At 51.8% G+C, this 15,296-nt stretch overlaps 1 protein-coding gene across 1 annotated transcript in view; it reads left to right on the top strand.

Moving 5' to 3' along the window:
• LOC123521039 (A disintegrin and metalloproteinase with thrombospondin motifs 2-like) overlaps nucleotides 1-15,296 on the top strand; it is a 143,304-nt gene that overhangs the window by 48,946 nt on the left and 79,062 nt on the right. The window contains exon 2 of the mRNA XM_045284679.1: nucleotides 633-1,027. Coding sequence (XP_045140614.1) covers nucleotides 633-1,027 — 395 coding nt within the window. The remainder of the gene's footprint in view (nucleotides 1-632; nucleotides 1,028-15,296) is intronic.

Below are 15,296 nucleotides of genomic sequence, written 5' to 3'. Positions count from 1 at the left end.
GTTGGGGGAGCCAGGGCGAGGCAGCGCTGGGGCTCGAGTCCGGGGACGTTCGGGAAAAGTCCCCGGTGCTGAACGCAGAGCCTAGGGCATAGGGGCTAGTTGGGGCTACCTGGGTGGTGGGGCGGGGAATCCCCAGGGATTGGAGGGACTGTCCTCCATCCCTTCCCACCTTCGGGCGTCCTGAGAGAGGGGGCCCAGAGCAGGCTCATTGAGCTGGACACGGAGGCAGGCCGCCCCGTCTCCGTGGGAGCCAAGTTCTCGCCACACTGGAGGGTAGCGGCGAGGGCCCCAGAGCGAGGCGACGGCCGAGGGGTCGAATTAGAAGGGTAGGGGGCCCCAAGTGCACTCTGGAGGTGCAGTTCTCTGCGGGAGCCAAGAGATGCCAGAGGAGCAGGGTCCTTGGCTGGCAGGGTCCCCCAAGGGGATGCCCTGGTGGCGGAGCTTCTTCTGTTTGCTGCCCTTGTTAACGCCCATTCCCCTCAGTAAGAAGACCATGAGGGCGCACGCTCCCTCCTGGGGGGCTACCTAGTGGAAAGTCTCTTCCCTTCGCAGTGAGGCTGGGGGTGTACTCGCGCCGCGCTGAGCTCTGGGCTCCAAGGTCTCAGCTGTTCTGACGCCCCTTCCCGTTGCAGGCGGACCCCTGGGGCTCGGAGCGGAGCGCATCCTGGCGGTGCCGGTGCGCACTGACGCCCAGGGCCGCTTGGTGTCCCACGTGGTATCAGCGCCGACGGCGGGGGCTGGGGTTCGGACCCGCAGGGCTGCCCCAGTCTGGCCTCCGGGATTCCCCGAAGGCAATGAGGAAGACCCCGGAGGCCGCCTTTTCTACAATGTCACGGTCTTGGGCAGAGATCTGCATCTGCGTTTGCGACCCAATGCCCGCCTAGTGGCACCAGGAGCCACAATGGAATGGCAGGACGAGTCTGGAGCCACGCGCGTGGAGCCCCTGCTTGGAAACTGCCAGTACGTCGGGGATGTAGCAGGCTTGGCTGCAGACTCCTCTGTGGCGCTCAGTAACTGCGACGGACTGGTGAGTTCTGCCTGCTCTCTTGTCTCTCTCAGGTTTCAGAGGCCAGTGTCCTGCGAGTCCCCTGGGAGGGTAGGGCTTGCCCCGCCAAGGGACCCAAGTGCATAGGGAACCCTGCGCTGCCTCATTGAGGGGGTTGGCTGGAAGGCAAGTTATTTTGATTGTACTGAGAAAGTTGCCATGTTTGCAGGGGGAGGGCCAGGGTTCCAGCATCTCCCATCAAGTCGCAGAGTGTCTGTCTCCGGGATGCCTGCCTGCACATGCTTGTCTTGCATGCAGATATGTCTGGCTGTGTGTGGGTCTGCACATGTGCTTGAGTTTGTCCGTGAGCACTTGTATCTGGCTGCCTCCACATCTTTGTCTAAATGTGCACTTGTGTTTCCGGGTTCCTTCTCTGGTGTGTGTCAGATTGTGACGTGTAAGTCCCGTGCATCTTTGCAGGTGGGAAATGCATGCGGTGGGTATGTGTGCAGGTGATGGCACCCCTGGGAGTAGGCAGTGGTTCTGAAATGCCCAGTTAGCCCTCTGCTCCCTGGCTCCCTGGGAGCCACTGACTTTTACGCTGTGGTTTCCTGTTGAACTCCAGTTGCTTATTTGAAAAGTAGAGGTTTTCTCCCTGTTTTGAGTCAAGGGGAGCCTTCAGAAAGGCAGGCTCTGGTGCCCATGGACTGCTTGGATCTTTGGGGGAGCAGGTTCTGATGGATGGGAGAGGTTGGTGGGGGCGGGGAGAATTGGGAGAATGCCTAGGTTGCTGAATGTGACTGAAGCCATGGGAAGTCCTCCTGTCTCCCAGAGTCCAGAGGGACCATCACTTGGCACCAGGGGGCCTCAGAGCAAGCCTGGATCGATGCTTAGGGAGCAGGCTGACATTGGCGGTGTTCTGTCCAGTCGCTCAGGGCCTGGCACGCAGCCGAAGCCACTGCAGTTTTCTATTTTAGATTGGGTGTGCGGTGGTCAGGTTGGCTCTTCTGGCCAGACATCTGAAGCCGCCCACCGTGGGTTCCTTCTAACTGCTGCTCAGGCTCGCCTGCTCTAGTGAGTGGCCTCTCTCCCAGCCCGGCTGGCCTGCGCACACACCCATCACCGGCAGCTGGGGCCTGTCCGGCGTCTGCAGAGCCGGCAATTAGACCAGAGCCCAGAGACCACCAGGGTGCTTTTTATGGAGACGGGAAACCTCACTTGTTGCTTAGGAAATCACTGCCTTGGGATGGCTTTAGTTGGAATACGGGTATATTGCAAGCAGAGCAAACAAACCCCCCACAAATGTCCTTGGACGAGTTGGGTTAAGATGGGGCCACCCTTTAGAGTTGCCCTTGTCTCTGAGGACATCCAGGGACTCAGGGGTGTGTCTCCTTTTATGCTGGAGGTGAATTTCCTCCCTGAAAGGAAATCAATGCCCAGGACTTGGTTGGGGGTTGGGCTGGGAGAGAGTGCAGGCAAGGGACGTGGTGGCTGTGGGAACAGGGATGTAGAGTGTTGGTGTCCTAATTAATTCCTGATGGAGAAGATTTAGGAGCAGCACGGCCACTGTGTCATCATTCATTCAATTGGGCCATTCATTAGTTCAGCTAGCCTAGGGTCTTTCATGCGTCCTCTGTACTGGACAGACCTGGCAAGCCTGGTGCCTAGCCTGGGGCTTTACACTCTTAGGAGAAAGACAAGTTGAGGTACTCTCTGACCAGGGCGCTGAATATGTGCTCCTGGTGGGCTCTTTGAATGGAGTCTGGCAGGGCGAGGAGTTGCCCGCTGGGAAAGGCACAGTTCGAAATAGCATGTGTGGAGGTCCCAGGCATGAGCCAGTCTGGTTAGGACAGGTGTGGTGAGAGGTCGCATGTGCTAGACCCACATGGGCAGAGGTCCGGTACCTGCCCTTGCAGTGCCCACAGTGATCACTGTAGAGTCACAGCAGGCAAGTAGGCACGCCTCTCTTGCATCTTAAGCTTGGATGCTTACGTGGGCCATGGATCTCCCAAGAGCTACTGAGTCTTGCAGGCCTATTGACCTCCCCAGTCAGAGGCATGCATTTGTCGATCATCCTGAGTGGCCCTGACAGCAACGGAGCTTGTTTATCTGCTTTAAAGGACGGACCTTTTAACTGTGTTTACTGTGGAGAGCAGTCTAATCTATTTAGTATAACAACGGGATTCTGATTCCATTGCACTGGTCAGAGAATGCTTTCAATTGCAAGTGACAGAAATTGTAAGCCGAATCCGTTTATGAAAGAAGAGGAAGCAAATAGCTTGCACAGTCTTCAGGCCTGGCTGGATCTAGGTGCCTTTGACCGGTCCCCAGGGCTCTTGCCATCTCTTGCCTCTGCCCTTGCATGGGTTGCCTTTGATCTCAGATGGATTTCCTCTGAAGAGACTCGGAGGGCCCCAGAAGTGTCAGGTTAACATCTTCCATGGATAATGCCAGCTGAATGCAGGATACTGCTTTGGCCAGGCCAGGGTCAGCTATTCCCATGGAAGTCAGAGCATGGGGTTTGTAAAACCTCTTAGGTTGAGAGTGTGTGGGAGGCTCTGCTTCCCAAAGTGGCATGCGATTGTTTCATCACAAATTTAGGACACTGGGACAGCCAACATGATCATTCTACTGGAGGCCCAAGCAACACCATACAGAGATGTTCTTTGTAAGACACATAGGTACCTTGTTTCCAGAGACACTGGAAAATGCAGCATTTCTGGGTTCCTGTGCAGCCACTAAGGAGCCCCGATGATGCAGTGGGTTAAGTGTTGCATTGTTAACTGCCAAGCTGGCAGTTCAAATCCACCCACTGCTCAGGGGGAGAAAGATGAGGTTGTCTGCTCCTGTAAAGATGACTAGTCTCAGAAACCCTCCGGAGCAATTCTACTCTGTCCCAAAGGGTCACTGTGAGTCAGAATTCCCTCAAGGGCAGTGTTTTTTTTGGTTTGACAACCACTAGGCAGCACTGTTGACAACATTTCCAGGATTAAAGTTTATCTTCTCATGCTGCGTGGGAGAAAATGCTTCTGGATAGACTCTGGCATGTCACCTTGCTATGGGAAAGCTTTCTTGTACCTTTTGGGCTACATGATGTTGGTCATTATTGCTGTCTGGTATTTGAGATTAGAATGGACTCAGAGGGATTTCTTGGCCATGATCTTGATGGGAGCAGATCACCAAGTCTTTCTCCTGCGGAGCCTCTTGGGGGCTTCTAATCACCAATCTTTCTGTTAGCGGCGGAACACTTAGCCATTGCATCACCAGGACTCCAACTGGCTAACATGACCAAAAAACCAAACTCCTGGGCTCTGAGCCGGTCCAGACTCATAGCTACCCTATAGGATAGAGTGGAAACTGCCCCTATGCGTTTCCGAGACTAACTCTTTGCAGGACTAGAAAGCCTAGTCTTTCTCCTGTGGAGTGGCTGGTGGTTTTGAACAGCTGACCTTGTGGTTAGCATCGTGATACAGAACCCACTCGCTACCAGGACTCTTGTTGGCTACCTTGAAGGGTCTGCTAATTTCACATTCTTTTTCTTCTTTTTCTCCTCTCATATAATTCTTACATGCTTATTAAAAAAACTCAATGAAAAGTTGGTTAGCACAAAAAGTGCTGAGAGTAACTCACTCTACCTATTCTATGCTAGCCCCTGCGCTAAGCATCTTAGGCCTCATCACCAGTTTGATCCTCACAACACCCTCTGGAATATGTCCTAATACTGTCCCCATTCTCCAGACCAATAAATGGAGGCTTTGAAAGCTGAGGTAGCTTATCTGGAGCTTTGCAGCAGCCTTTGAATCTGTGGGATTCCAAGTCCCCACTTAGTCTATTTCATTGCCTTTTGGGCATGCCATTAAAAACAAAACAAAATGAGAAAACTTGAAGTGCTGCATTTCTTTAAAGCATTTAAAAATTTCCCTCCTGAGTCCTGGGGGCTTTCTCAGTCAGGGCCCTGACTGCAGAGTGAGGGAGAGGAGTTGGGGAGCAGGTCCTGGTGACTTGTCTGGGCTGTGGTCCTTCATTATTGGGCTAGGACCCAGGGACTGTGCTGTACCCAGATGACAGGGTGGGGGTTGGGGGGAGGGGGAGACACCACCAGGGTAGCCTGGGAACTCTGGCTGAACAGGGTGAATGGAGGAAGCCTCTGCAGGCTTGTGAGCACTCTGAGGCTGGACCTCTGATCCTGGGGCCTACGAGGGGAAGTGTATGCCCTTCCCTGGAGGCTTCATATGATCCTGGGAGACAGAGCCCTCACTGTATGGTCAAGGCTCAGAGAGGCTCCTGAGCTACCTGGATCTTATGACAAGACGAAGCTTGTGCCACTGCCTTGGGGGCTGGGGTTCCCCTGCCAGCTGTCATTCTGGCTGGGACTCACTGTGTGCAGTTTTCCTGGACAGTAAATGTCATTAAGCGCTACAGAGAGAAGTCGTTTGCTCCTAAAGGGATGGAAGTGAGGTTCAATTTTCATAAGAAGGCTGCTACATCAAAAGCCACACACTGTGTTCCAGCAGGCTCCGGGACTAAGCAGGTGCAGGCAGGCCCTGATCCTGTAGCACTGTGGGACTAGAGATGCCCGGGACTTTGCAGACCAAGTCCCTACCCATGGTTCAGGGCCTTCTTGCTTCTTATCCTGGCCTGGAACTGCCTGGAGGTCTACAAGAAGGTCTTAGGAACACCAGAGAGGGGGCTTTGGGATCCTCATGTCAGAATGGAGACCCCCTGCTCTTAATAATCTGTACAGCTACCCGGGGAGGTTGATACCTGGGTATCAACGTGATACCTTCTTCAGGCTTACTAGCACTCTTGCTGTTTAACACTCTCAGCTCACCTGAAGGGACATGATGGCCCCAGGACTCCTTATCCAAGCTGTCTTGAGGTGCATCCGCTTCACGCACAGCTGGATCCAGGGCTCAGCACTCGTCTCTGCCCCTCAGTTCTGCCTCTCTCTGCGTTCCTCTCAGGCTTACCCTCCTCGTGTAGGGGCCACCAGTGTCCCAGTTTAACTTGTCTTCCAAGGTGGCAATCCCGGTGACAACTGAGAGTATTTCTTCCTGGGTGGTTCCCACTGGATTCCTGCAAAGGGCTCTGATGGCCACTGCTGGCATCCACCATGGTTGTGCCCCAGGACTGTCTTGAAACAAACTGCTATGCTGGGGTACCCTGGCCCACCCTTGGGGTTGAAGGTGAGGGGTCAGACGTGCAGAACACGTGCAATGGAGAGGAGCCTTATGATACAAGTATGAGGAAGGAGGAGTGAGTCGGGCCGATGAAAATGATCCCCACCACACTCCTGGTTCTAGTACACATCTCCTGACTTACACCCTTGCATGGCCAGCTGTGCCCAGAATTCTTTTCCTGGCACAACCATGGTGCCCTTCATATGCAGCCATCCACCGTCCTGCATGTCTGACTCTTAATCTCTTCTGGCAGCATCCCCAGATCCATCCCTATTCCGCTGCCTGACTCCAAGCTACCATCTTTGGCTCTTGCATTCCTCAACTCCTCCTCATTAGTCTTTCCCCACCCAACCCTTTCCCACACCGCAGTGGAGCAATTTCTGGAAACTATGCATCAAACCCTCACTCCTCTGCTTAAGATTGTCAGATAGTTCTTTCTTACTGCCCTTGAAAACTCCAAACCCATTGGCCTGACATCGGGGGGCCCCTGCGGTGGAGGCCCGTACAGCTTCGGTCACCGCTGTACACTCCCTCTGCCTGCTCACTTCTAAAGCCCTGGACATTCCCAGCTCAGCGTCTTTGCCCAGGCAGTTTCTTTGTACTCCATCCCTCCTTCCCTGACTCACTCTGCAGGGCTTAGCTAAACATCAGCTCATTTCAGAGCCCTTCCCAGGCATTCACACGCTTCCAGTTAACTTGTACTACGAGCATCATGATTTGTTTGGTGCCTGGCTTTTTTCCCGAGACTACATATTCCCTTGTTCTGTATCCTTAGGGCCCCGCATGGGACTGGCTGGAGTTGTTGGGAGCCAGGAAATAAGAGTGTTTGGGAAGTTGGGGCTGGGAGACTGTGCAGGGGAGGGGGTGGCACTCACCTTGGAGCCCTTGAGACCCCCATGCAGAAGGCCGCTAGGTTGCTAAGGGCCCCAGGGCATCCACATTCTATGGGACAGGCCTCCTCAGAAGAATGGCTGAGTGCTCTGCCTCTTTTTGCACAGGAATGTGTGATGTGAGCACAAGGGTTTTCCTGCCCTTTTGAGGTTCCTGAGAACTGAGTTTAAACCCAAAAGCAAACTAAGAAAGCCAGGGAAGCAGGTATAGGGCAGGGACTACATGGGTGGGGAGACCTTGGGATGGGCTCTCATGACTCACCAAGTGAGCATGGCCTGGTCTCTTCCCATCCTTGGTTTGTCCAGGTGCAAATGGTGCCGTCGTGGGGTGAGGGGAGTTGGATGGGGTCAGCTATCTTTGGGGGCCCTTCCAGTACAACTCTGAATTCAGATGTCTTAGGGCTCAAGTGGGGACTAGACACAAGTGAAGGGGGTGAGGTTACAGCAGAGAGAAGGGGTGAACCCTGTTGTGGTCACGGCTGCTCTCAAGGGGATGGCCCTTGGGTGATGGTTGACACTTGGGAGTGTGGGCTCTTTGCTGTCGGATTGCCTAATGTTTCTTGAGAGAACCTGGATTTTGATGTCATGTTCCTGATTCTTTTGACATTGTGCAGACTAACAAGTCCTGTGTTAAGACCACGTGTCTGCCCTGAGGCTCCCCCCGACAAGGGCTCTAGTGACAGATCTGGACATCTGGGGACTGTGGTGGCGAAAGGATCTTTGGATGGGCCTGGGTTTCCTGCAGGACAGCTCAGCAGGCAGGGACTGCTCTGGGGTCTTGCTGTTACATTAGCCTGATTTCCTCCCAGCCACCCCTTTTGTAACCCCTGAGAGGTGGTGGGCCTCATCGCCAGCTTCTCACTGGAGGCTCCTGGGTGGGAAGGAGAGTAGGGGCCTCTGACATCACGGATGTTGGGGAGAGACAGATCAGGGGCTCTGTGCTTCAGTTGTCAGAGCAGTGACCCACAGGCGCCCCCACATTCCCGTCAGAAAGGCTTGAGGCACGTAAAGTATACAAATCACAGAATCCGGTGGAGAGGGCATCTCTGGATGCTTGGAACGGAAATAAAGGTCACCCAGGACACGAACGATGCCACCTAACCCTTGCTCTCTCAGTTCCCATGCAACACTGCTCTCCGAGGGGTTTGTTTGTGGGGGTGCTGGCTGCAGCTGCCCCAAGCTGCTCACACCCTGATGCCCAGCCCATTGGGAAAGGGGAAGCATTTCTTTTCCTGGGGCTCCTGCCACAGCCAGGACCCTCACTCTGATTGGACTGGCTTTGGTCTCATGACTTATCCAGTAACCAATAACTGTGAATGGTTGTGCTGATTGGGATGTGCTAATTGGCTCAGGCCTGAGTCCCTGCTCCTTCCGGTGGCCTGTCCTTGACTTCGCACCCTGCATCCTGGAGTTAGAATAGAGTGAAAGGGGCAGGGCAGAGTCGGATCCAAGTGTTCATAACAGTTTACCTCCTGACCCCATGTCGCCTGGTAGGGTGAGGCCTGCCTGCCTGTGCCTGCCAGCCTCCTCCCCTTCCCTGGGCCTTTTAGCCCTGACACCCCTGGGGACTCGCACTAGGCAGGGGCTGCCTTTCAGGCTGGTGGGCAACCTTGGGAGGGGCCTTTGGATTGACGCCTTCTTAGTCCTGGATCAGTGCAGGTTGAGCGCTGCTCATGGCTCCGTGCTGAATTCCTGCCTAGGCCCCGCGAGCCCGGCACCCATCATCTCCGTTTTACAGATGAGCAAACTTTGAGTTTCAGGGGGTCCCTGTGCCTCTCTGTATGAGGGGGTCTCTTTCCATTTTGGAAGCGTTTGGAAGGGCCATGGGGGAGCCTGGTGTCAGTCCCTCATGGAGCTTACTTAGCATGGTGGGTCTCTGGCCTCTGAACCCTGAGGTGGGGGCTGCCTGATGGTCAGGGTCCTGTGCTACAAGCTCCCAGAAACAATAAGACCCTCACACTGAGGAGCCCATGAATCCCAGGTGCCTGCTGGGTTTGTAGGCTGGCACCCCTCCCCTGGGCACTACCCGGTCCCACCGATAGGGGGTGCATGGCAAGTTACCTGCTCCTTTAAAAAGACTCTTGCTGAGTGGGTAGAGTTGATCTGTCCAAGTTACCTGTCAGCAAGCGGGAGTCTGCCCCTGCAACAGGCTCTCAGGTCTGCCCAGTAACCTCGCTGCCCTAGCCTCGCTCCTGACCTGGGCACCTCCTTCATGTCTATGGCCTTGGTGTCGCACATGTATGGCTTAGGCACCTCCCAGGCTCTCCCCACCACCCTGATCAGAGACCCCCAGTGGGTTTCTTCTGAGAACATTGCAACGCAGGTCCAGCACCCCTCTCCCGTCCCTGCTTCCTGTTCTTTCTCACCCACTGTAGCCTGCCTGGGTTCCTTCACTTTTTTTGCAGCCCCAAAGAGCTATGAATGGTGGGGGGGCATGGGTGGAAGAAGGTTAATGGGCAGGACTTTGGACTGAACACAGGGCTAGTGTGTGTGTGTGTGTGTGTGTCTTCCTTCCCTAAAGCCTTTAGCGACCGAAGATCAAGATGAAAAGCCTGGAACTCCTTTACCCACAAATCCACTCAATCTTGGGAGATTTAAGGTCTCTCGGCCTCCCTCCCCTCACTTTGCTTCTCTGAAGAGGGGACGGTCAGACCTAACCAGACGTTGGGCCTTCAGCCTGAGAGAACAGCAGCTTTTGCTCCATCACTGACTTCTGTGCTGCCAGCTGTGTGACCTTGGGCCGCGCTCCATCCCCTCTGATCCTCAGCCCTTCTCGGTAAGTGGGAGGAGTGGTACCAGCAGCTGCCATGTTTTCGCACGGATCTGGTGCCACACGCTGTTGCAAGCACTGCTTCCTTCTTTCCACATTGGCCTCCCAGTTTCCAGAAGACGAGGCCTGGGGAGTGGTCCTCCCCTCTGGGACTCTGATGGACACATCTTCTCATCTCCTGTGTCACATCCCCTAGCAGGGAACCAGTGAGTGAGTGAGTGAGTGGGTGGGTGGGTGGGTGAGTGAGTGAGTGAGTGAGGGAAGGTTATCGGAAGCTAGGAGCTGGAGAAGACTGGCTTCTTAGCCTGCTGTGCGAATCACAGACCTGCAACCAGAGCAAGCCGGGGAGCCCAAGGAGCAGACGGGCTTGTCTGCCCTGAGCCAGAGATGCCCCACAGCCTAGCGTGCCACTTAGCACTGAGGCTGGGGGAGCTGCATGATGGCCTGAGCTGTGACTGAGGACAGATCTCTAAGGACACATCTGAGAAAATGTGCATAGGTCCCAAGGACCCAGGATCTGTATGGGCAGGCAGACCCAGCCTTTGTTTTCTCAGCCTCCAGGGGTCTGTGCTGCCTCCTGACAAAGCACACCAGCTGGTGTGCATGTGTGTACATGTTTGTATGTCTGTGGCATGTGTGTGCATGCCGGAGTTCATTGTGCATATACATCTCCTGCATACATGTGGGAGCATACACACATGTATGAGTGTTTGCATGTAAATATGCTCAAGTGAGTGTGTGCATTTGAATGAGCATATGCTCCGTACATGTGTGAGCATGTGTGTGTGCTCAGGCGAACATACCTATGCACATAGATATGTGGGTGCATATGTGTGTCTATGTGTAAGAGTGTGTATGTACATCTGAGTGTCATGAATTTGAGTGAGCACGTGTGTGCTTGTGCATCTGTGCATGTGCACCTGTGTATGTGTATGCATGTGCATATGAGTGCACATGAGAGGGTGGATGTGGGCAGATATGTGTGCATTTGCATGAAAATGTGTATGAATCTGCATATTCATATTCATATGTGTATGTGTGTGAGTGGATACATGCAGGAGCATGTGTGTGTATGTGCATTTGTGTGTTTGCATGTGTACACACGTTTGCATGTTTGATCTTGGCAGGGCCTTCCTGTCTGGGGTGGGGAGTGAGGTAGAATGGCGTGCTGAGGGGAGAGGGAGACCCCAGTCCCCTGAATGTTGTTGCTGCTTTCTCTCCCCCTACCTGATACTGCTACACTGTGGGAGGTCCCCAGGTAGGAGCCTTTTGCTGTGTGGTGTATGTTTAATATTAAATGTCAGCTGTCCACCGGGTCTGCAGTGCTGCCATTAATATGGAGAAGTTATTACTGAGCCTGGAGCCGGCTCCTTGGGCTTGTCCATGAATTTAAATTACACTGCATGTCTACTCCCGCGTCTGTGGAGTGGGGGGGTGCAACGTGCGCTTGGAAGCAGGGGAACCCTGGCATTCAGGGCCATGCCTTGGCACTGCCTGAGAGGTGGGGCAGGCTTAATGCTACCCTGGCCCCATGGGTCCGTGACCTGTGGACACATTTCAGTGATGACAACAGGAAAGCAGCCAATGGGTCCCAGGATCCACCCTGCTGTGCACAACTGTGCAGTCAGGGTGAGGGCCTCCACCTCCTTAGACCTCAGAACCTCAGACTGCCAGAGGTATCCAGACCCACTCAGTTGCATGGGCTTTGAAGGGGTGAGCAGACAGACAGCACGCCACAGAGGCTAGGGCTTGGCAAACATTAGCCATTTCATTGAGTTAAAGTGTATTAACCAGGAGTCCTTGGGGCTCAGAGTGTAGACCCTGGTCACCACAGCCCCTTGTGAGTGGCTCTCAACCACCCCAGGGGGCTGCCATGTCTCCCTCCTCTATTGCATCGCTTGGTGTGTGGTCGTGGTCTGTGTGCACATCTTTTGAGTGACATCGCTGTGTTCATTTTGGGTGCCTTCTTCCCTCTGGTAAAATATGGGCTGCAGTGCATCTGCTTAAATAGTTTAGTATCCCCACTGATGTGTGCAACCACCCCACCGGCCATTTTAGAACATGGTCTGCACCCCGCAAGAGAAACCCTGTTCCCTTTAGGAGACACCCCATGTCCTCCCATCCCCCACCTGCAGGCGACCATTAATCTATGTCCTGTCTCTATAGCTCTTCCTGTCTGGACAGATGGTGGAAAAGACTCATAATATACGGTCCTTCGTGTCTGGCTTCTTTTGCTTAGCTAGTGATTTCTAGGTTCATCCACATTGTAGCCCACAGCAGTACCTCTTTCCTGTTTATGGCCAAAAAATACTGTATGGGCGTGTCCCATTTAGTTGATCCATTCTACTATTGATGGACGAGTGGATTGTGCTCACCGTTGGCCCATTATGACTAGTGCTGCAATGAACGTCCATTACAATTTTTCATGTGCTTTTTAATTTTATTTTTTAAATCAATGCATTTAAATAACAAGACCTCATAGCAGGTCCACACCTTGTGTAATTTTTAAGTACTTAATTTTATTGGAAGCAACCCTGGGGGGCGCTCTTGGGTAAGCATTAGACTGCTCGCCACTATATTGGTGGTTCAAACCCAGCAGTCAGTCCCTGCGAGAAAGATGAGGCTCCCATAAAAATGTTCAGCTTTGGAAACACTATATGAGTTGGAATTGATGGCAGGGGGCTTAAGTCTATTGGAGTTCTTGTTTCGATTTGGAAAGGAAAAATGCGAGGAAAGGTGAACCTGGAGTGATCTCCCATTTGCAGGCTTAAGAACCCTCCAGGGAGCTCCATTGGGGCAGTGGCAGGCCGGTGTGTGGCACCCAGTCCATGTCATTCCTCCAGTGACAGATATCTGCCTCACTGAAGCCAAAGCTACAGACTCTGCTGTCTCCTTGTACATTGTGACGTGTGCCAATCAGTAACAGCTGGCAGACATTTGCTGTGTGGACACTTGGGTATTTCTCTTTTGAAAGAAGCATTTGGGACCACATGACAAATAAGGTATGTCAATGTTTCATCTAGGAGCCCTGGTAGCATAGCGGTTATGTGTTAGGCTGCAATCTGCAGGACTGACAGTTTGAAACCACCAGTCGCTCTTTGGGAGAAAGACGGGGCTTTCCACTCCCATAAACATTTACAGTCTGGGAACCTCAAAGGAGCAGGCCCTCCCTGTCCTGTAGGGTCTCTGTGAGTTGGCATTGCCTTGATGGCAAGGAGTTTTTTGGTTTTCTGCCTCACTCAAGGTTTATAAGAAGGTATGATAAAAAACCAAATGGCTCAAGAACTATGACCATATCCCATTTATCCTCCATATTAGGCTGGGTTGACTAGAGAAACTAACAGACACTCATATAAGAAAGAGCTTTATATCAAGAAGTAATTGTATCAACTCAAGTCCTTAAGTCTGATACTAGGCCATCAGTCCAATGCTAATCCACAAATCCCTCTGCAGCATCGCGAAGCCACATGCAATGATGCGGGAAGATCACTGGCTGGTGGGTAAAGGTCCTGTGGACCCAGGGATGATGGGCGCATCTGCAGGGCTCTCGCAGGGCTCAGCATGGCTGTCAGCATGAAGGTGAAGGCAGAGAGAGAAGGGGGTGTTCCCAGGGCCCTCCTTATGAGGAGGTCACATGCATAAGGAGGCACCATTGGCTATGACCTGATCGATGGGCTAGACTCCACCCCTACTTTCAAGTTGACGTAAAAGTATGTAATTACCACATCATCACAAAACAAAACGAAAACATACAAATCAGTTGCCATCAAGTTGATTCTGACAGTGCTCCTTTGTGTGCCCTGGGGGTGGGGGGGGGGGTGGGGGTGGGGGGCGAGGGGAAATGGGGGTCCATGACCGTGGCTGTCAGAAGGAACTTGCCAAGCTCTTCTTCTGAGGTGCCTCTGGATGGGTTTGAACTGCTAACCTTTCAGTTAGTAGCCATACACTTAACCACCTGTGCCATCCTGGAACTCCATATAATCTCCCAAACCCAAACCAAACCCTCTGTTGTAGGTTGATTGCAACTCACAGAGTGGATCTGCCCCATAGGGCTTCCAAGGCTGTAAATATCTTTAATAGAAACAGGCTGCCACATCTTTCTCATGTGGAGCAGCCAGTGGGGTTCACAGCTGTGTCCTCCCATCTCTGGGCCACCAGGGTTCCCCATATCATCTCCGGTTGGTTGCAAATGAAAGCTCAGGGTAAGCGATATCAGACCTGTAGGTCTGTTTCACACCTGTACTCTGTCCATTGTTCCAGCTTTATAATACCTTATAGTTAGGCTGCCCGGTGCAGGATCTATGAGCCTCAGGCGGGTGGTAGGCACTTGAAAAATGGCTTCTCGGAATTGAGAGATGTGCTAAATGGAGTCCTGGTGGCGCTGTTGGGGAAGCATTGGACTATGAACCAGAGAGTCAACAGTTCAAAGCCACCAGCCGCTCTGAGGGAGAAAACTAAGGCTGTCTGCTGCCATAACAATTTATAGAACCTAGGAAATCCTGGACAGGCTGTTATGAGTTGGAATCAACTTGATGGCAGTAGATCCTTTTGTTTCAGTTTCTAAGTGTGCAATACACACTAGATTTCAAACACTTAACACCGAGAAAAGACTGACTACCTCTCAAAACGATAATATTTGGGACAGATTAATATTAAATTTTAAATCAGGTTAAATATTATTAAAAGTGATGTCATGTGTTTCTTTAAAATATTTTTTCTATCTTAAGAAAATAATTTTTATTTTTTTCCTCCCAAGGTGGCTACATAGGAAACTGGCTTTCTCTTTCAATTGGACAGTGCTTCTTAGAAACATCTGGCTGGGCTTCCATTCTTTTGTAAAAATTTCTTGGCTAGTCACATCTGTTTATTCTTTCAAATAGGATTTATAATTGTTCTGTCAGATTAGAGAAGTTTTCTGTGAATTTGATTGGCATTTAATTAACTTAGAAACTAATTAAAGGAGGAATTGACATAATTTGCAATATTTATCAGGAACACAGTATATCATTTATTTAATTTTGTTTTGATGTTGCTCAGTGAAATATTACACATTTTTCAATGTAGGCCACCCATTTTTTAATTAGGGTTATTTCCATTTTTTCAACATTGTAAATTGAATCTTTTCCATCTGTTGTTGGTATACAGGAAGGCTATCTATTTTTATATAATTATCTTTTAAAAAGCTGCCCGATTGGGTGCATTCATTCTAATATATCTCAGTGGACTCCTTTGGGTTTTCTAGGTATGCAGTTGTATTGTGTGTAAATTATGATAAGATTAGCTCCTCATTTCCACCGTGTGCGTCTAGAACCTTCAGAGTCCTGTAAAATGAGAGTCACGGCTGGCCCATCCAGGCCTGAGTCTGACTTTATTTTATTTATTTTATTTTTTTAACATTTTATTAGGGGCTCATACAACTGTTATCCCAATCCATACACACATCAATTGTGTAAAGCGCATTTGTACATCGT

The sequence above is a fragment of the Echinops telfairi genome, unplaced genomic scaffold (assembly GCF_000313985.2).
Source record: "Echinops telfairi isolate 266 unplaced genomic scaffold, ASM31398v2 ScPeMD7_7469;HRSCAF=8507_0, whole genome shotgun sequence".
NCBI lineage: Eukaryota > Metazoa > Chordata > Mammalia > Afrosoricida > Tenrecidae > Echinops > Echinops telfairi.
Note: the sequence above shows the minus strand (reverse complement) of the source record. Positions and strands in the feature narration are given on the sequence as shown.